At 47.2% G+C, this 16,408-nt stretch overlaps 1 protein-coding gene across 1 annotated transcript in view; it reads left to right on the forward strand.

Annotated features, from left to right (window-relative positions):
* SAE1 (SUMO1 activating enzyme subunit 1) overlaps positions 1 to 16,408 on the forward strand; it is a 34,678-nt gene that overhangs the window by 17,959 nt on the left and 311 nt on the right. Inside the window, exons 3-6 of the mRNA XM_029924329.1 lie at positions 1,046 to 1,219; positions 3,251 to 3,393; positions 5,063 to 5,162; positions 12,365 to 12,452. Of these exons, the coding sequence (XP_029780189.1) occupies positions 1,046 to 1,219; positions 3,251 to 3,393; positions 5,063 to 5,162; positions 12,365 to 12,452 (505 nt within the window). The remainder of the gene's footprint in view (positions 1 to 1,045; positions 1,220 to 3,250; positions 3,394 to 5,062; positions 5,163 to 12,364; positions 12,453 to 16,408) is intronic.

Below are 16,408 nucleotides of genomic sequence, written 5' to 3' on the forward strand. Positions count from 1 at the left end.
CCATGTTGGAGGTGAATGGTTAAGTTGGATGTCTGATGCATAAGGAACAGCTCTGTGAGCCGCGCGGCCCTGCGGGCAGCTGGCAGGCGATTGTAGTACCTGGATTTAAGGCTCTCCTCTGCTGGCGGCCGGCCTTGTGGGCAGAGTCCCCCCCCCCCCCCCCCCGGCTCCAGCCCCACTCATCTCTCCTTTCGGAATTTCAATTGAATTTAAGAGTTCATTTCAAGCAGTTTTGTGTTGGATTTTTGCCCTGGTGGATATGATGTTTGTTTATTTGTTTGGTTGTTTATAGAGCTTATTTATTTTTAGTAACTACACCCAAGTGTGAGGCTTGAACTCAGGACCCTGAGATCAAGAGTTGCATGTTCTTCAGACTGAGCCAGCCTGATGCCCCTCACTGGTCTTAATTTTTTAAAAAATTTTTTAAAAGGTTTGTTTATTTTGAGCGAGAGTGAGAACAAGTAGGGGAGGGGCAGAGAGAGAGGGAGAGAGAATCCCAAGCAGGCTCTGCACTGTCATTGTGGAGCCCCATGCGGGGCTCGATCTCACAACTGAGATCAAGACCTGAGCTGAAATCAAGTGTTGGATACTTAACCTACTGAGCTACCCAGGTGCCCCTCACTGGTCTGATTTTAAACCAATCTTAGGCAGGGATTACGTCCTTTAAACTATTATTCGTCTAGGAGTATCCTGAAAGTTGGGCACATAGTATTTGGTAAATTCTTACCACTGACAATTTTGTCATTTTATTGGCACTTAAAAACGGAAGTGGAAGGAGCGGATTATAGTTCTGTTTCGAGTAAATATTTGTCACAAACACTAGAGGGTGCTCTTTAACTGTCAGTGCCAAGTAAACAAAGTTAACTGTCTCTACTTGAAAGCCTCCGAAGGATTAAGAGTGTGGAGTGTACATTAGGCAAATTTCCGCCAGAACAGTAATACAGTTAAATTGTAGATATTTTAGTTAGCTTTCAAATGGAAGCGTTCTTTGTCTTTGAAAATTTGTTTTCCCCCAAAATTCAAGCATTTAAAAAACTATTCCTAGGTATCTCCAGAAGATCCGGGAGCACAGTTCCTGATCCGTGCTGGGTCTGTGGGCCGAAACAGGGCCGAAGCATCTTTGGAGCGAGCCCAGAATCTCAACCCCATGGTGGATGTGAAGGTGGACACTGAGAGTGTAGAGAAGAAACCGGAGTCCTTTTTCGCTCAGTTCGATGCTGTAAGTTTCACAAAGGGTGCAGTCTTCCGGCTTAATGCAGCCTTGTAGCCTCAAGTCCTGTGCTGCCTTGGCGTCTGCCTCATTAGCATATTGCCTTTCCACGTTGAATGTGCTGGCAGGGAGGTCCAGTCTGTTGGGTCTGCCGTGGCTGTTTGTGACTTGCTGTCTGCTGGTTTCTTCTCTGGGCCTGTGTTCCCTTAGACCAGGTTTCATCATTGGTGTTGTGTACTCCTTCCAAAATCTTTGCTCATAGCTTTGATACGTTTTATTGCAAACGTTTTCTCCTGAAAACAAGTTGGTGGTTGATTTCTGTAGTAGAGGCTTTTTTTGTTTTTTTGGTTTTTGTTGTTAGAAATATCAAACTACAGCTTGTGTTTTGTCTTAAAAAAGAGCACACCTGATCTTGGTCCGTGTCTGTCTCTTTCAAACAGCCACTTTGACCGTGTTGCCATGGATAATGAGACAGATTCACTAGTCATACGCCAAATGAGGCATATCCAACCTCATTTGGTTTCACTGCCAGATCTGTGGAAAGGTGAAAGGATAAGTTAAATTCCGGTCCAGCGTCTCTGACCTTTCAGACATGGTTCCCTGGACCCAGGAAAAGCTAAACAAATGTTGGATAACCATGAAATAGTCACAGATGATCTACTTATTTTTTAAATGAAAGGCCCATTACTTGAGAGGTTAGAGTTTGGGTTGGGTAGTTTGTTTTTCCACATTGTTATATTTCATATGTGCATCTGTTCAGATATGTGCTTGGAATGATGGATCATCTGTGCGTTTTGTCTTTTTTTTTTTTTTTTTAATTCATTCCATCCTGTATCTTCCAAGTACTGGAACATTGTCTGTTTGGACTGTCTGGACTGTCTGCTCTTCATTTCTTTAACCATAGTGACCACATTTAGTTAATTCGAGCTGGCCCTTGAGTTTCTAGCACGCAGGGGGTTGCTTAGAACAGAAGCACCGGGCCGGTGGCTCATACAAAGCCTGTGCACGGACGAGGTGCCTGCCTCACTGGGCCGTGTTTGACTGGTCCTCGGAGACTTTACACCCACTTTTGACTCTACAAGTTGGTTCCCCTTGGTCACTTGCCTTTCAGATGTGATTATTTTCCTTAGGTGGCTGCGTCCTTTGACCCCAGAGGCCCTTCTGTGGGCGGTTCTGGTATTCAGGCTGCCAGACAGCAGCAAAGAGGTTCTGTCAAGTGAAAATACCCTTTTGTAACTTCTTCTCCAACTTTCTATGTTTAGAAGAAAACATGTGCAATTTGGAACTTGTTTTCATGGCCCTTATCACAGAGTTTATTCTGAAAAGATGGTGTTTTATGCAGTAAGACTTAGCTATTTCCAGTGCCTCAACTTACTGGAACACAATCTAGGGGCCTCAGAGCAACACTGATAATTCCATTGAGTGAATCACCAGTTCATTGTCTCCGCCTGAATGGAAAGGTCACTTGGTGTGTAACCTTTTCTTTTGTCCTCAGATTCAGATAAAGTTTCACTTGGAAAACTGTGGAAAAATAATTTCAACGGGACTTGTTTATCTTTTTTATCTTAACATATCAATCAAAAGAAGGGGGAAAAATGCCCTTGTATTTAAACGTGACCTGTGGGTCACTTAAAACTGGTTTCTCTTCTTGTGATAGCTTATTCAGATTTTAATAGGTTTCATAATTAAAAATAACTTACGCTGAATTGTTACTGTTTTTTTCCACTTCATGGAACCGATGAGATATGGTTTGTTTATGTTTACAGAATAGGGGGAAGAAATTCATTGAATGGCTTTTACTTTCTAGCTAAACCCGTTTGGTTTTGATTGCAGAAAGTGGAGGTCTTGCAATTTACATTTCTCCTGAAACCTGCAACTTGTCTTTTGTCTTCTAAGCATAGGATCCAAGGAACCTGTTACACCAGTTCAAAATTGGCTTCAGGCATGCCCAGAGAGACTGCTCAGTACGATTTATTTAGACATCAGGCAGTGATTCACAGTTTGCAAAACTCACACCCAGTGAATTCTTTCTTTCTGCAGGTTTGTCTGACTTGCTGCTCCAGGGATGTCATAGTTAAAGTTGACCAGATCTGTCACAAAAATAGCGTCAAGTTTTTCACAGGAGATGTTTTTGGCTACCATGGATACACCTTTGCCAATCTTGGAGAACATGAATTCGTAGAGTAAGTTTTGGGAGAGGAGGGGAGAACAGAACATAAAAAAAAACCAACAAAAAACAGTTTTATTCATTGGTGGGAAACAGCCCATCTAAGGAAAGTATTTTTAGAATATTCAGGAACCAGTTCACGACCAGCTCACTGATTACACAGGTTGTGTGTTCAGAACTGTAGGAGATGTGGCTCCTGTCTTCCAAAAGAGCGTTCTGATCCAGCTCCTAAAGCGAGCGGAGTTCTTAAGGCAGTCAGAGCGCACCACGCGGGCATTCGATGAATCCGGACTTCAGGTGGTGAAACCACACACCTCCTGTGTGGGGGAGGATTGTCTTCCTCCGTTTTGGCTTCTGTGTCTTCAGGTTGATCGTAAAGTGAGTACAGAGTAGTCAGATGGGTAACTGGCGGCACACTCGGCCAGAGTCTACCTGGGAAAGCTCTGAAGTCCTGACTTCGCTTTGGTGGAACAAACAGACCTCATCCTCTCCTTTTGAATATCGAGGTTGCAGACCGGTGTGATTCCCAAGAGACAGACCCTGCAGTGGTTTGAACTTGTAGCTTCTGCATGAGAGGTGGCAGATGATACCAGTATTGTAAAACTCTCTGCCGGGGGTGTTTGGCTGTTGTTTCTTATATGCCCCTTGCTGATAAGAGGTAAAGAAAGACCCTGTGTGGTAGGTGAAGCTTCCTACCAAGAATCAAGTATTGCTTTCTTTTGTTCAGCTTAGACAAATCACTGAAATTTCTCTGGTCTGCAAATTTCTTTCTTTCACTCCTTCTGTTTTTGTTTTTTTTTTCTTAAGTTTAAAAAAGTATATATTAAAAAAAATTTTTTTTTAAACAATTTTATTTATTTTTGAGAGACAGAGACAGATCATGAGCAGGGGAGGGGCAGAGAGAGAGGGAGACACAGAATCCGAAACAGCCTCCAGGCTCTGAGCTAGCTGTCAGCACAGAGCCCGATGCAGGGCTCGAACCCACAAACTATGAGATCGTGATCTGAGCTGAAGTCAAATACTCAACAGACTGAGCCACCCAGGCGCCCCTAAAAATGTATTTATATATTTTAGAGAGAGAAAGAGCACAAACCGAAGAGAGGGGCGGGGGGAGGGGGGGAAGGAAAGAAAGAGAGAGAGAATCTTAAGCTGGGCTCCAAGCTTAGCACGGAGCCCAGTGCAGGGCTCGATTCCACTACCCTGGGATCATGACCTGAGTTGAAATCAAGAGTTTATTTTGAGAGAGTGCACAAGCAGGGGAGGGGTTGGGGGGAGAGAGACAGAGACAGAGACAGAGGAAAATCCCAAGCAGGCTCCATGCTCCATACTGTCAGCACAGAGCCCCATGCACGGCTCAATCCCATTGAGGCTCAATCCCATTGACCGTGAGATCATGATCTGAGCCAGAACCAGGAGTCTGACGCTCAACTGACCGTCCCACCTGGAGGCCCCTTTTACTTCTCATCTTACGATAATTCTGCAGGGATTGTTACTCCCCCGTAGTAGGTAACTTACTTTTCAGGTAATCACTGGCCACCCTGGGATTTGAATCCACCCAGATCTGCCTGACTCCAAAGCTTTTGCTTTTAACCATCATCCTATTCTGTGAGCTGGGGATGCTCTTTTTGTTCCAGTGGCATGATTCAGAGAGTAGAGCTCAATTCCCTTCCTTTGTCACCCTTTAGAGAGAAAACCAAAGTTGCCAAAGTTAGTCAAGGGGTAGAAGATGGACCTGATACCAAGAGAGCGAAACTTGATTCATCTGAAACAACTATGGTCAAAAAGGTATGTGTACTGTGAAGGGGTCAAAGATCAGAAACCTTGGAGCCTGGAGGGGGCCGGCAGTCACATCTGCGGGCGGGCGCGGGAAGCAGGCATGCAGTCCTGAGGGGGAGGAAGGGTCCGGACGAGCCCGACCAGTGCTTAGTGCCAGCCGTCTCTTGTCAGGAAAGAGCAGGGACCCGGTGATGCGGGGCTCGAATTCTTCACAGAATGGGAAATGTATGTTTTTTATAGATTCTTTCCCGAACTTTTAAATACTGACAGTCCGTTCACCTTGGTTTGAATGCTGTTCCTTTCACCCCGTGGAGGCTAAAGAAAACACGCCTGCAGGACTGACTGGGTGTGCAGGCCCATTTGGGCCTCGAGCATCTGGAGCAGTATCACAACCACGATTCTTGAGCAAAGGCCATTCCTTTTGCATGAAATAAATTTCTTTGGGATAGGTAAATAATTTAGGAAGGTCGTACCTAAGTGGGCAAGAAGACGGCTTAAGCTGGAATTGCTTACACTTTGCTTTCTTACAATGAAATGTTTGGGGGTGTCTTTCCACCAGATAACCTTTTAAGAAGAAAGGCCTCAATGTTGAGAAGTGTTATTATCCGGTGTGTATTTCTTTTTAATCTAGTTCGTGCAGTAATTTAAACTCATTTTACAGAGAGAGCAGGGGCAGAGACTCGATCTCTGCAGCTAGCAGGCTCTCCCGCGCCGGGGGGGGGGGGGGGGGGGGGGGGGGGGGGGGGGGGGGGGGGGGGGGGGGGGGGCGGTGGCAGGGACCAAGCCGGAAGCGGCCAGACTTGATTTCGTGGAGCTGAGGAAAGACCTGGCCGAGCCCATATTTACTCTTTGCTTTGTAGTTTGAAATGTTGAGAGAGAAAAACAGCTGGTCAGAGCTTCGAGTGAAACCTGCTCTGATGGGTGTGGGGAGGGGATTCTGAGAGTGCAGAGACCACAAGAGAGACACAGAGGCCACGCGCGTGGAGGTCTGTTGCTTTCTGCGCCGGAGAGGCCCCTCTTGCTCTGTGTGTTTGTGTTGGAAGAGTTTGCTGCTGTGAATGTGATACGGAGGAATTATTAAGCCCTAATTTTAGTGTCTATTCACAGGACCGTAATTATCCAGAGTGAACATTGGTGTTTTGGCCAGAACTTGGGTCCTTTTCTTTCTTCCCTCTTGTCTGTCTTTCTGAGGCCCAGTCAAGCTGCATCTGAATAGCACCGTGCGTCGTGGGGGGAGATAAATTGTTAACTAACGGAGGAGCACAGAGGAGCTTTGTGGATGCTGTCAGTTTATAAATCACACCCTCTTACAAGTGTGACACTTGGCCTTGGTGTGAAGGGTTTTATGGCCTAAGGGCCTTCCCGGATTGAGGCGGGTCTTTCTCATTCAAATGGAGAGAGCGCCCAGCTTTGTTAGCCTTTCACAGCTGGAAGTTTCCCTGGAGTCCGTACTGGCGGTGCCCACTGGAGCGGATCTGGAAACCCCTCTGGGGGCCACTTTCTTGAGCTATGAGGAGAATGCGGGCGGCCACGGCGGCCCCGTGGCCTTGCGTACCATTCCTAGGGCTCTTCAGTCCCAGGGCCGCTCCAGCACCCTCTTCCTACAGGGGCCGAATTTGAAAGTATCAAAATATTCCCCAGCTGACATTGTTAGTCAGCTGTTTCACTTGGACAATGCGGCCCTGGATTCCAGCCCCGAGCCCTGGAGGCTGCCAGGCATGCAGCGCATTCCTCACGATGGTCCGTGGGATTCCAGACCTTGCCTTTGTGCCGCCTTGCCGAGGGACTAGCTCCCACTGGGTCCGGGCCACCACTTCGCCACCTTAGGGTTTTGGCAGAGGCTGCTGCAGGACTTCGAAGTTGTCTTCCAGCCCAAAAAATTCCTTGATTGAGGTTATGCCCTTTCGCCTAAATTGTACAGAATAAGTAGTTGGGTTATGCTCAAAGTGCAGGATGGGGGTGGGGAGGCAACCACTTCCTGTTTCCTGCGAAAGGTTTCTGGTTAGGGTTCCCTCCCACCCCCTTTCCTTAGGTTCAACCAAATGTTGTATAGCCACTTTTGCTTCAAGGTACACATTGTGCTCCTAAATTAGAAACGCTAAAAAACAAAGAGGAAAAATAGAGCTTGTGGTTTTCACACTGCTTCAGAGGATAGTGGGCCTTTCTAACACACGTGTCATCACGATAAATACATCAGTGGGAAAACGGGTAGCCCAGAGCTAGGTGCTCAGTAGTTTGCTTCCTTTGGTGCCGAGGAAAAGGTCCGAGACAGAGTTCATCAGAATCAGGTCTTGGGCATGAGCCTGATAGGGAGACATCATCAGTGCAGAATAGATAATGGGGAGAGTAGTAGTTTTGTGATAGAGAAGTGTCCAGAAAGGTTTCCCAAAGGAGGAGTTTTAGAGACGGCACCTGAAGGGCAGTGTGCCAAGCACTGAAGCCATGTTTAGTCACAGGAAATGAGATCAAGAGAAACACAGACATAGGAACAGAATGAATCTGGCTTCCCTCACCCCAAACAGCCACCTCTTTCTGTATCTGTGGGTTGCAAAATGCCTACTGTGTGCAAGGCACTGTGTCGGGTGCAGGGAAGCCACTCCAGTCCTGTTGTCTCCATGGAGAGCGGACACTAAGAGAAGTTCCTTGACCTGCCCAAGATCAGGGGGACCGACTGGGGGGGCGGGCGCAGGGCACTCGTTTGCCCTGCGACTTAAAAAGGTGAATTTCCCTGGGGGTTTCTAGGATAATTTGAAGTTTTTATGGGGATGATGGGATAAAATATGTGAGAATTGGTACCTTTCTGGAAAACCTTTAGGGTGAAAGGCCGCCATCATGCTCCCGTGCTCCTGCTCACGTTTCTTTATTTTAGGCACTGCCAATCGGGAGTGGATGCCTGGTGGTGGTTATTCTCTATAGCAGCTCTTTCAAAATTAAAGGTAAAGTAGGATTTGTATGTGACATGCTAAGAAATACAGATTTAATTTCTCCTCTGTTTCTGAAATAGTAGGGGACTGATTTGGGCACGGTTAGTACTCCGTCCTGAATCAGTTGTGAAATTCCACAGGCGAGTAGTGATTCATTATCTTGATCCTCCTTTCCGAGCAGTTTATGGACAGTTCATCTCCTCTTACCCCTGTCCTGAAGGGAACATTCCAGGGACAGACTGGTTTCACTCTTCCTCTTTTGGGTGGCACCTGGGATTCTCACACTGAGGGGACTTGTCCGCTCTCTCCTGCTAGAGTCCAAGCTCCGTAGGGCAGGGCAGATCTGTTCCATGTGTTGGGGCTGCTCCTGCGACATAGTGTGTTGGCTTTGGAGGAAATCATTGTCTTTTTATTTTATTTTCTTGAAAGAGAGCATGAGTAGGGCAGGGACAGAGGGTCTGAAGCAAGCTCTGCACTGACAGCAGCAGCCCAACGTGAGGCTCGAATTCACAAACCCCAAGATTACAACCTGAGCCAAAGTTGGAAGCTGAACCAACTGAGCCACCCAGGTGCCCTGAGATCATCGTTTTAAAAAAGAATTTTGGGGGGCGCCTGGGTGGCTCAGTCGGTTGTGTCCGGCTTCAGCTTGGGTCATGGTTTCATGGTTCGTGGGTTTGAGCCCTGCCTCAGGCTCTGTGCTGACAGCTCGCTCAGAGCCTGGAGCCTGTCTTCGGATTCTGTGTCTCCTTCTCTCCAACCCTCCCCTGCTCATGATGTCTGTGTCTGTCTGTCTGTCTCTCTTTCTCTCTCTCTCTCTCAAAAATAAATAAAACATTAAAAAAATATATTTAAGAGAGAATTTCTGAGATGACTTTCTTTGTGACCCAGTGTATATATTAACCTCTTAATATGTTGGTGGTCATAGTTCAGGTTATTTAAGCTGGACTGAGAGAACAGTTCCAAAGAGAACAGGCCTAGACCAGGACCTTTAGGCCAGAGGTGTTCACAGCCCTGCTAATCGTCAGAATCACCTGGTTGGGGGGCCTGGGGCAGGAGATGCAGGATGCAGATTATAGAGCTGGGTGGAGTGCTGATGGGTTTCCCAGGTAGGACGGGTGTGTGTGCGCGCGCGGGGGTGGGGTGTTGGTGCTACTGCTGCCTTTGGGGGGGGTTCAGAGATGAGGAAGTCTCTCCAAGCATTGTGTCAGAATCCATTCTTTTTATTGTGATGTTTGATACCCTAAAATAATGTGACATCAATACAAATTGCAGAACATAATAAAACCCCGTCCAACTTAAAACCCCAAACATTTCCAGTCCTTTTGTGCCAGTCTGCGTGTTCCTTCTCTGTCTTCTCTACAGGGCTTTTTTGTGGATTTTTGTGGATTTTCAGAAGTACCCGGAAGGGGAAGGGGCGGTTATAGCCCTGCTTGACCTGGCGTCTTACCCCGTGTTTGTAAATCTCACGCCGGAATGTGATGTGGGTGTAAATGAGCCGCGTGCCTGCCGGCTGGGGCCCCACCCAGCCCTCCCTCCCTAGCACAGGTGACCACCTTCGTCCTCCGTTGTGGTTCTCATTCCCACCCATTCCTTCTCGCTACATGTGCATTTCTAGGCAACAGAGAGTTGTTTGGTTGTTTTATCTTGTATGCGCGCTGCCGCGTGCTCTAGAGCCGCGTTCTCTTGGTGCGGCCGTCTGTGGTGCTCGGTTCTAGGACTCTGCTGTCCCTTATAGTAGCCTCTAGCCACATGTGGCTGTTTATACAGTCTCCCGAGCCACATTTCAGATGTTCGTGAAGCACTTGTGGCTGTGGCATCTGTGTTGCAAAGCAGAGATGCAGGACGTGTCCATCATCACAGGGACTAGCCTTGGACAGCAACCCAGGACATTTTCCCCTTGTTTTTCTTTTTTTTTTCCCCCTGCAGAGTGTTTGTTGTGTGAATACATTACTGTTTATCCGTTCTTCTATTAATGGGCATGTGGGTGTGTAAGTTTTTTCTGTTACGAATGGTGCCGCAGTTGGGGGTGCGTGCGTGTATGCGTGTGTAGATGACCCCCTGGGTAAATGTGATTTCTCTGGGACACGTACTTGGGGAGATTCGGGTGGGTGCGACTTCAGCTTTACCAGACGTGCTAGATTACTTGCAAGTAGTTTTATCAGTTCACATTCCAGAGTCAGCAGTGTGTAATGGTAACATTTGGTAACTTCAGGCTCTTTTGCCACTTTGCCGAGTGTGACAGCTTTATCTTGGATGGCGGTTGTCATTTGTTAGAATGCTTTTGAAAACTATAGACTCGCATGAGTCGGTGTGGAAATCCAACCTAGAAATCTGTAGTTTTCAAAGTTCTGTCAGTCTGATTTACATTCAGCTGTGCAGCCAGGGCTGTATGCCTTGTTGTAGATGTTCAGGCTGCTTTTACAAGTAAGATACATTTATAGGCTCGACTGTGGAAAATCTAGAACGAGTTGAGAAAACGTGAAACTTGCTCCCCAATAATTACATGTTCCTTTCAGTATTCTTTCTATTCTGGTGGGTGATATAATTGGATTTCTAATTAACACACAAACACATATGAGACATACATAATAATCTAATACATGTGACTTACCTGGGTATCGTTTTTTGCCTTTTTTGCTCAATGTATATTCTGCAAGCACAGGCGTGGATAGTCTGCTTTGGAGAGTGTGGTTTTAAGAGACAGTATTGGTTTTGCTGATTCTGCCTGGCCTCGGCGTGCCGGGCCCTGCTCCTTTTGTGTTGATGTATTTGCACTTGCCCACTGTTTGCAGCGGCTCAGCACAGCCCTACAATTTGATGGCTCTCCGACCGTGTGGGAGAATTCATCTTTTATATTTACTGTTGGGCTTTTTGGCAAATGAAAAGCAGGTTGGATCCTATCAGCTCATGGATTTTTATTGACAGTCTATTCTATGCAGTGCCATGCCTTTCGCTGGTCCCTGCCTCAGGAGGCCGATGTCCATCTGGGGAGAGGACTGAGAGGGCTCAGCCTTAACTAGACTATCAGATTGAGATCTGTAGGCTCAGAATTGTCAGAAAAAGAAATGGACAGTGGAGGGAAGTGAGTCAGGCATTCCACCCAGAGAGATCCATGAGCTGAGGGCATGGAGAGGTGGGAGGGGTGAGTGAGGTGTGAACGTTACCTCTCCTAGTGCGTTCACTCAAGTGGTTTTGCCGCTCCCTGGCAGGCACTGCTGGGTGCTTCATCTGAAAGACCATCCATTCTCCCTAGGTGCCGTTGAGCATAGTTTTCATATTGTAAGTCCCGTGCCAGGCGCGTAAGATGGGTACCATTGTTTGCGTTTGTTGTAGTATGGATTAGGTGACATGGTCACGTTTTGTTTTGCTTTGTTTTTTTAAGTAATCTCTATACCCAATATGGGGTTCAAACTCATGACCTCTAGATCTTTATGCTTTACTGACTGAGCCAGCCAGGCAGTCCTGTTTTTTGATTTTTGTTACGAATGACAGTAGTAGATTCTGTGTGTGTGTGTGTTATGTTTTTAATTTTAAGTATTCTCTCTCGGCAGCGTGGGGCTTGTACTTAAAACCCTGAGATGAGGGGTCACAGGCTCTGCCAGCTGAGCCCCCCCAGGCCCCCCAACAGTAGTAGACTTCGAGCAGTTGGGACCAAAAAATGGGACGTTAGTTAGAGGCAGGCTGGAGTAGCCCCAGAAGCGCTGGGACTGCCGAGACCTGAGACATGAAGGGCGGGGCCAGAGGGGGGCTTAGGGGCAGCAGGAATTTAGCTTTTCTGTAAAGTCCTGCTTGCCCTTCATGTGTCTCTGTTTCTAACTTTCAAATTCCTGATTCCCAGAATAAAGAATCTCATTGGTGTCACTTGGGCCGTGTGCCTACCTCTGGCCCTGTCACTTGTGGCTGGAGGTCTGGTATACATATCAGACAAGGCTGCTGGGCCCCTCCTCCCCAAATACCCGGACACTCCCCTCAACGTTGTCTGCCACAGACAGGCCTAAGAGGGGTACATCCACTTGTCTTGAGTTCACAAGTTACTGGCAACATTGTGAGTAGTTCTGCCCTTAGACTTGGGGGAGGAAAGAGGGCCTCTGTCCCTGGCTCTAGTGTTCTGGAAGGTCACACCCTGGTATCCTTCCAGCTGTTCCCCTAGTAGAGTGAGAATTCCTTGAGATTAAGGAGATATGTCCATCTGGAGTCCACCCCCCGCCCCACTGTGTCCTAGACTCCCTTGTGGATACCGGGGACCCCTGGAATCTCCTGCAAAACAGCCCCCGGCTTCCGTCCCAGGCTTTGCTGGGCCACTTCCATGATCGGCCTTTGGAGTGCAAACGTTTCTACAATGTCCGCACACCTAGGCCTGAAGAGCAGCAGATGTGTTAGTCCAGAAGGATGGCCTGGGTGGCCACACCCAAGCTTCGCGGCCTTTTGCCCTGTGGGACGGAGCGGGAGGACCGGCCTCTGGTGCACCTCATCCTGGTGTAGAGCTCCCAAGGAGTGTGAGAATGCCACATCGGAACCCGGTCTTCCAGGTGGTAATGAAGAACGTGTGTTTGTCAAGGCAGGAGAATACAATGTACTTTATTTTTTTTAACAGTTGATTTATATCTAAATATGAGCTGTGATATGGGTTTCTGTTTGTGCTTTTACAAAACCAGGCCCTGAAAGTTTACAGGTAGGCCTGCCTGGGACTAAGACTCTGAAACACAGTTTTTCCCCCTTATTTGTCATAATGTGACCTAACGAATCTGTGGATTCTTAGCCAGGCAAACTACAAAAATTCTGAAGTAAGGTCTAGGTAGTTTATGAAACCCAGTGAGAGTTTCTGTCCTCGTTGCGATGGCTTTCCCGGACTGTACTGCTGCTGGCTCTCCTGTTTCCCAAGACATAGGAGGGGTCTGGCAGTCTGTGTGAGCTGATACACGTCTGTCAGCTGACTATTTGACTTGAGTTTTGAGGTCAAACAGACCCATTGACCAAAAGGTTTGAGGGCAGGGGCGCCTGGGTGGCTCAGTCAGTTAAGCCTCCCACTTCGGCTCCAGTCAGATCTCACGCTCGTGGGTTCGAGCCCCGCGTCAGGCTCTGTGCTGACAGCTAGCTCAGAGCCTGGAGCCTGTTTCTGGTTCTGTCTCCTTCTCTCTCTGTGCCTCCCCCTCTCATGCTCTGTCTCTCTCTGTATCAAAAATAAATAAAACATTAAAAAAAAGGTTTGAGGGCAGGACAAATATTTTATATACTATTGCAGTGGGCTTAAATCCCAAAGGAGTGTTTATGGGGAAGCAGAAAGCCACCTTAAAAACTGTTTCAGGGGCCCGGGGGTGGCTCAGTTGGTGAGCCCCTGACTTTGACTCAGGTCATGATCTCGCAGTTTATTAGTGTGAGCCCTGCATCGGGCTCTCTGCGCTCAGCCCAGGTGTTTTGGATCCTCTGTCTGCACCCCGCCCGCCCTGCACATTCTCATGTTCTCTCTCTCTCTCACTCTCTCAAAAATAAACATGAAAAACATTTTCAACACCTGTTTCATCTTCACTAGTTACTTGAACTTTCATCTGTCAGTTCCATTTTGATTCTTAGCAAACCATGTCAGCTGCCTAGGAGCAGGTAGGTCTTGGTTCACTTAGCCTTCTAAATTATACTGGATCTCTTTTCTTTTTGAAATATCTGGGATGTGGTATTTATATATAGTGAGAGAAGGCAGGAGAAAAAGAGACCTCTACCTCTGGAAGTTTGAAGTTACATGCAGACCTCTCAAACGTCATAAAAGAACCATTTTTTTCTGAACCATTTTAGAGTAAGGGGTCCGTCCGTCACTCCGAAATATCTCCGTTTGTATCTTCTCAAACGAGGCAGTCTCCATAGAGAACTCAAACCAAACTTCCGAATCAGAAGATTCACATGGTATCTCGCCGCCGCCGGCCACGGGCCCTGTTGGGCCCTTACCAGTTGTTCCAGTCGTGTCCTTACTGAGGGACAGAAGGATCCGGCTCAGGGTCACGCGTGTACCGAGGTGTTGATGATGTGTTTGAAGACTACAAGGCAGTTATTTTGTAAAAATGCGCCTTAGTTTGGGTTTGTCTGATGTACCCTCACATTTGGATTCCAGCTTCACACCTTGGGCAGAAGCTGGATCGCTGGTGCCTCCTCCCGCCTGTGCCCTGGCACTGGCCTCCACGTGCTCCTTTACTGGCAGCGGTGACTTGGCTCGTTTGAGTAGGATTGTTCAAGTGGATTTCTCCTTTGAAAGCCGTTCCTCTTTGCCCTGTGCCAGAATATGTAATTTTTGGAGAGATATTTTGGAAATATATAAATACCTTATTCTTCACCAAACCTTAATAATTGCTTTTATTTTACTTTACATCCTAGTTAATTTAGGGGTTCCATTTTTATTCCTCAGTAGATTTCATGCATTTCTCATATGTTTTTTCACTCATTAATTCATCCAGTTCTGAAGGGCTCCTCAGTGTTCTCTTGATCAGCCAGCCATCCTCATCAGGTTTGTGGACAGGTCCTGGGTTTTCTGCAAGAGCTCCATTAATTTCAGTTACTTTTTTTTTTTAAAATATTTTATTTATTTTTGATACAGAGAGACAGAGCATGAGAGGGGGAGGGGCAGAGAGAGAGAAGGAGACACAGACCCAGAAGCAGGCTCCAGGCTCTGAGCTAGCTCTCAGCACAGAGCCTGACGCGGGGCTCGAACCCACAAACGTGAGATCTGACCTGAGCTGAAGTCAGAGGCTTAACTGACTGAGCCACCCAGGCGCCCCAATTTCAGTTACATTTAAAAAAAAATTTTTTTTAACGTTTTCTTATTGAGAGAGAGAGAGAGAGAGTGAGCAGGAGCATGGGAGGAGCAGAGAGAGAGGAGACACAGAACCTGAAGGAGGCTCCAGGCTCTGAGCTGTCAGCACAGAGCCCAACGCGGGGCTCCAACTCACAAACCGTGAGATCACGGCCCAGGCGAAGTCAGACGATTAACCGACTGAGCCAGCCATGTGCCCCTAATTTCAGTTACTTCAGATAGAGGGGAATAGACCTCACTGGCAACTTTCACATTTTCCAAAGCACCAAACTCCTCTTATGTGTTCGATTTTGTCCCAACCTCAGGCAGGCTGTAGTTCTGTGCAAAACTGCTAATACCCATTGTTTGAATACCATTTTCTTTTGTTACCCATTTGTGTTTGTCTGAGCTTACACTGGGAGAGCGGAGCCCGTGCCCACCCTCAGCCCCCAGGGTCATAGCAGGCAGGGTGCGGAGGGCACAGGAGGTGCAGAGGCTAAAGGCCATGTGCTCCGCATCGCTCGTAGGGCTGTGTCTGCAGAGGTGTGGGGGTCGCAGTAATTAATTTTAGGTTTATGACTAATGAATTCTAGTTTACTTAAAGTGTTATAATCTGTTACTATTTATTTTTTTCCACAAACTATTCTGGATTTGACCAATGGGAGCTCCTTCATGTTGGCTCCTGTTTCCTCTTGATACCTCCCCGTCCTCACTTCCGTGTTCTCGCACAGTCGTGCTCTCCCTGCCCCAGCTTCGCCATCAGCCATTTTCCCAAAGAAACCCGTTTCTCTCCGTGGGGGTTAGAAACCATCGGGCTGTGCGTGTGCTCACTGCTACCAGGGCATCATCGCTTTGATACCTTGTCTGTGGATGTAGCTCTGTCAGACTTTGGTTTGTGAGCATGATTAATTCTAGAAACATGCCTGTAATCCGAAGCACTTGTTCATCAAAGTGAATTTGAAGAGCCATTGGCTCAGTTGTGATCGTGGGACATGAGATGGCGTGGACTACTCGTATTGCAAGACATCACTTGTGCATCACGGGAAAATTTATGAGAAATGTTTGCTTGTCTTGTGGAACCCTCACAGAACATCTCACTCACAGTCCAAGGTTTTACTGTATTTGTATGTGTTCACAGACCTGCTTGCATCTACGTTTACGTGATTGCCTATATGATACTGAAAATGAGTTCACACCAATAACCCACCACATGCTTTATTCTCGTTTTTTCCCTTGCTACAATTCTGATTGTCTTCTCTGATAGTGAGAACCCTAGGATCCCCAAATATTCACCTGTTGCTTAAGTCCTGGGAGGGGGTCAGTCTCCAGTGCCGCCTCTTCCACATTGCTCTGCTCTGTCTCCACCTGGCAGACCACTCAGCCCCTCCAGGCACACCCTGTTTCTTGCCCTTCCTCAGTCCCAGTGCATGGCTTTTGGATTGAATGATTTAGGAAAATAAAAGTAAAACCACTTTCTTACTCATGTTTAATTGTTTATGCATATTTTAAAATATAAATCTGTGATGGCAATTTTTAAGATCTTTTTTTGGGGGGGG

This window comes from Suricata suricatta, chromosome 16 (genome assembly GCF_006229205.1).
Source record: "Suricata suricatta isolate VVHF042 chromosome 16, meerkat_22Aug2017_6uvM2_HiC, whole genome shotgun sequence".
In the NCBI taxonomy this organism is placed as follows: domain Eukaryota; kingdom Metazoa; phylum Chordata; class Mammalia; order Carnivora; family Herpestidae; genus Suricata; species Suricata suricatta.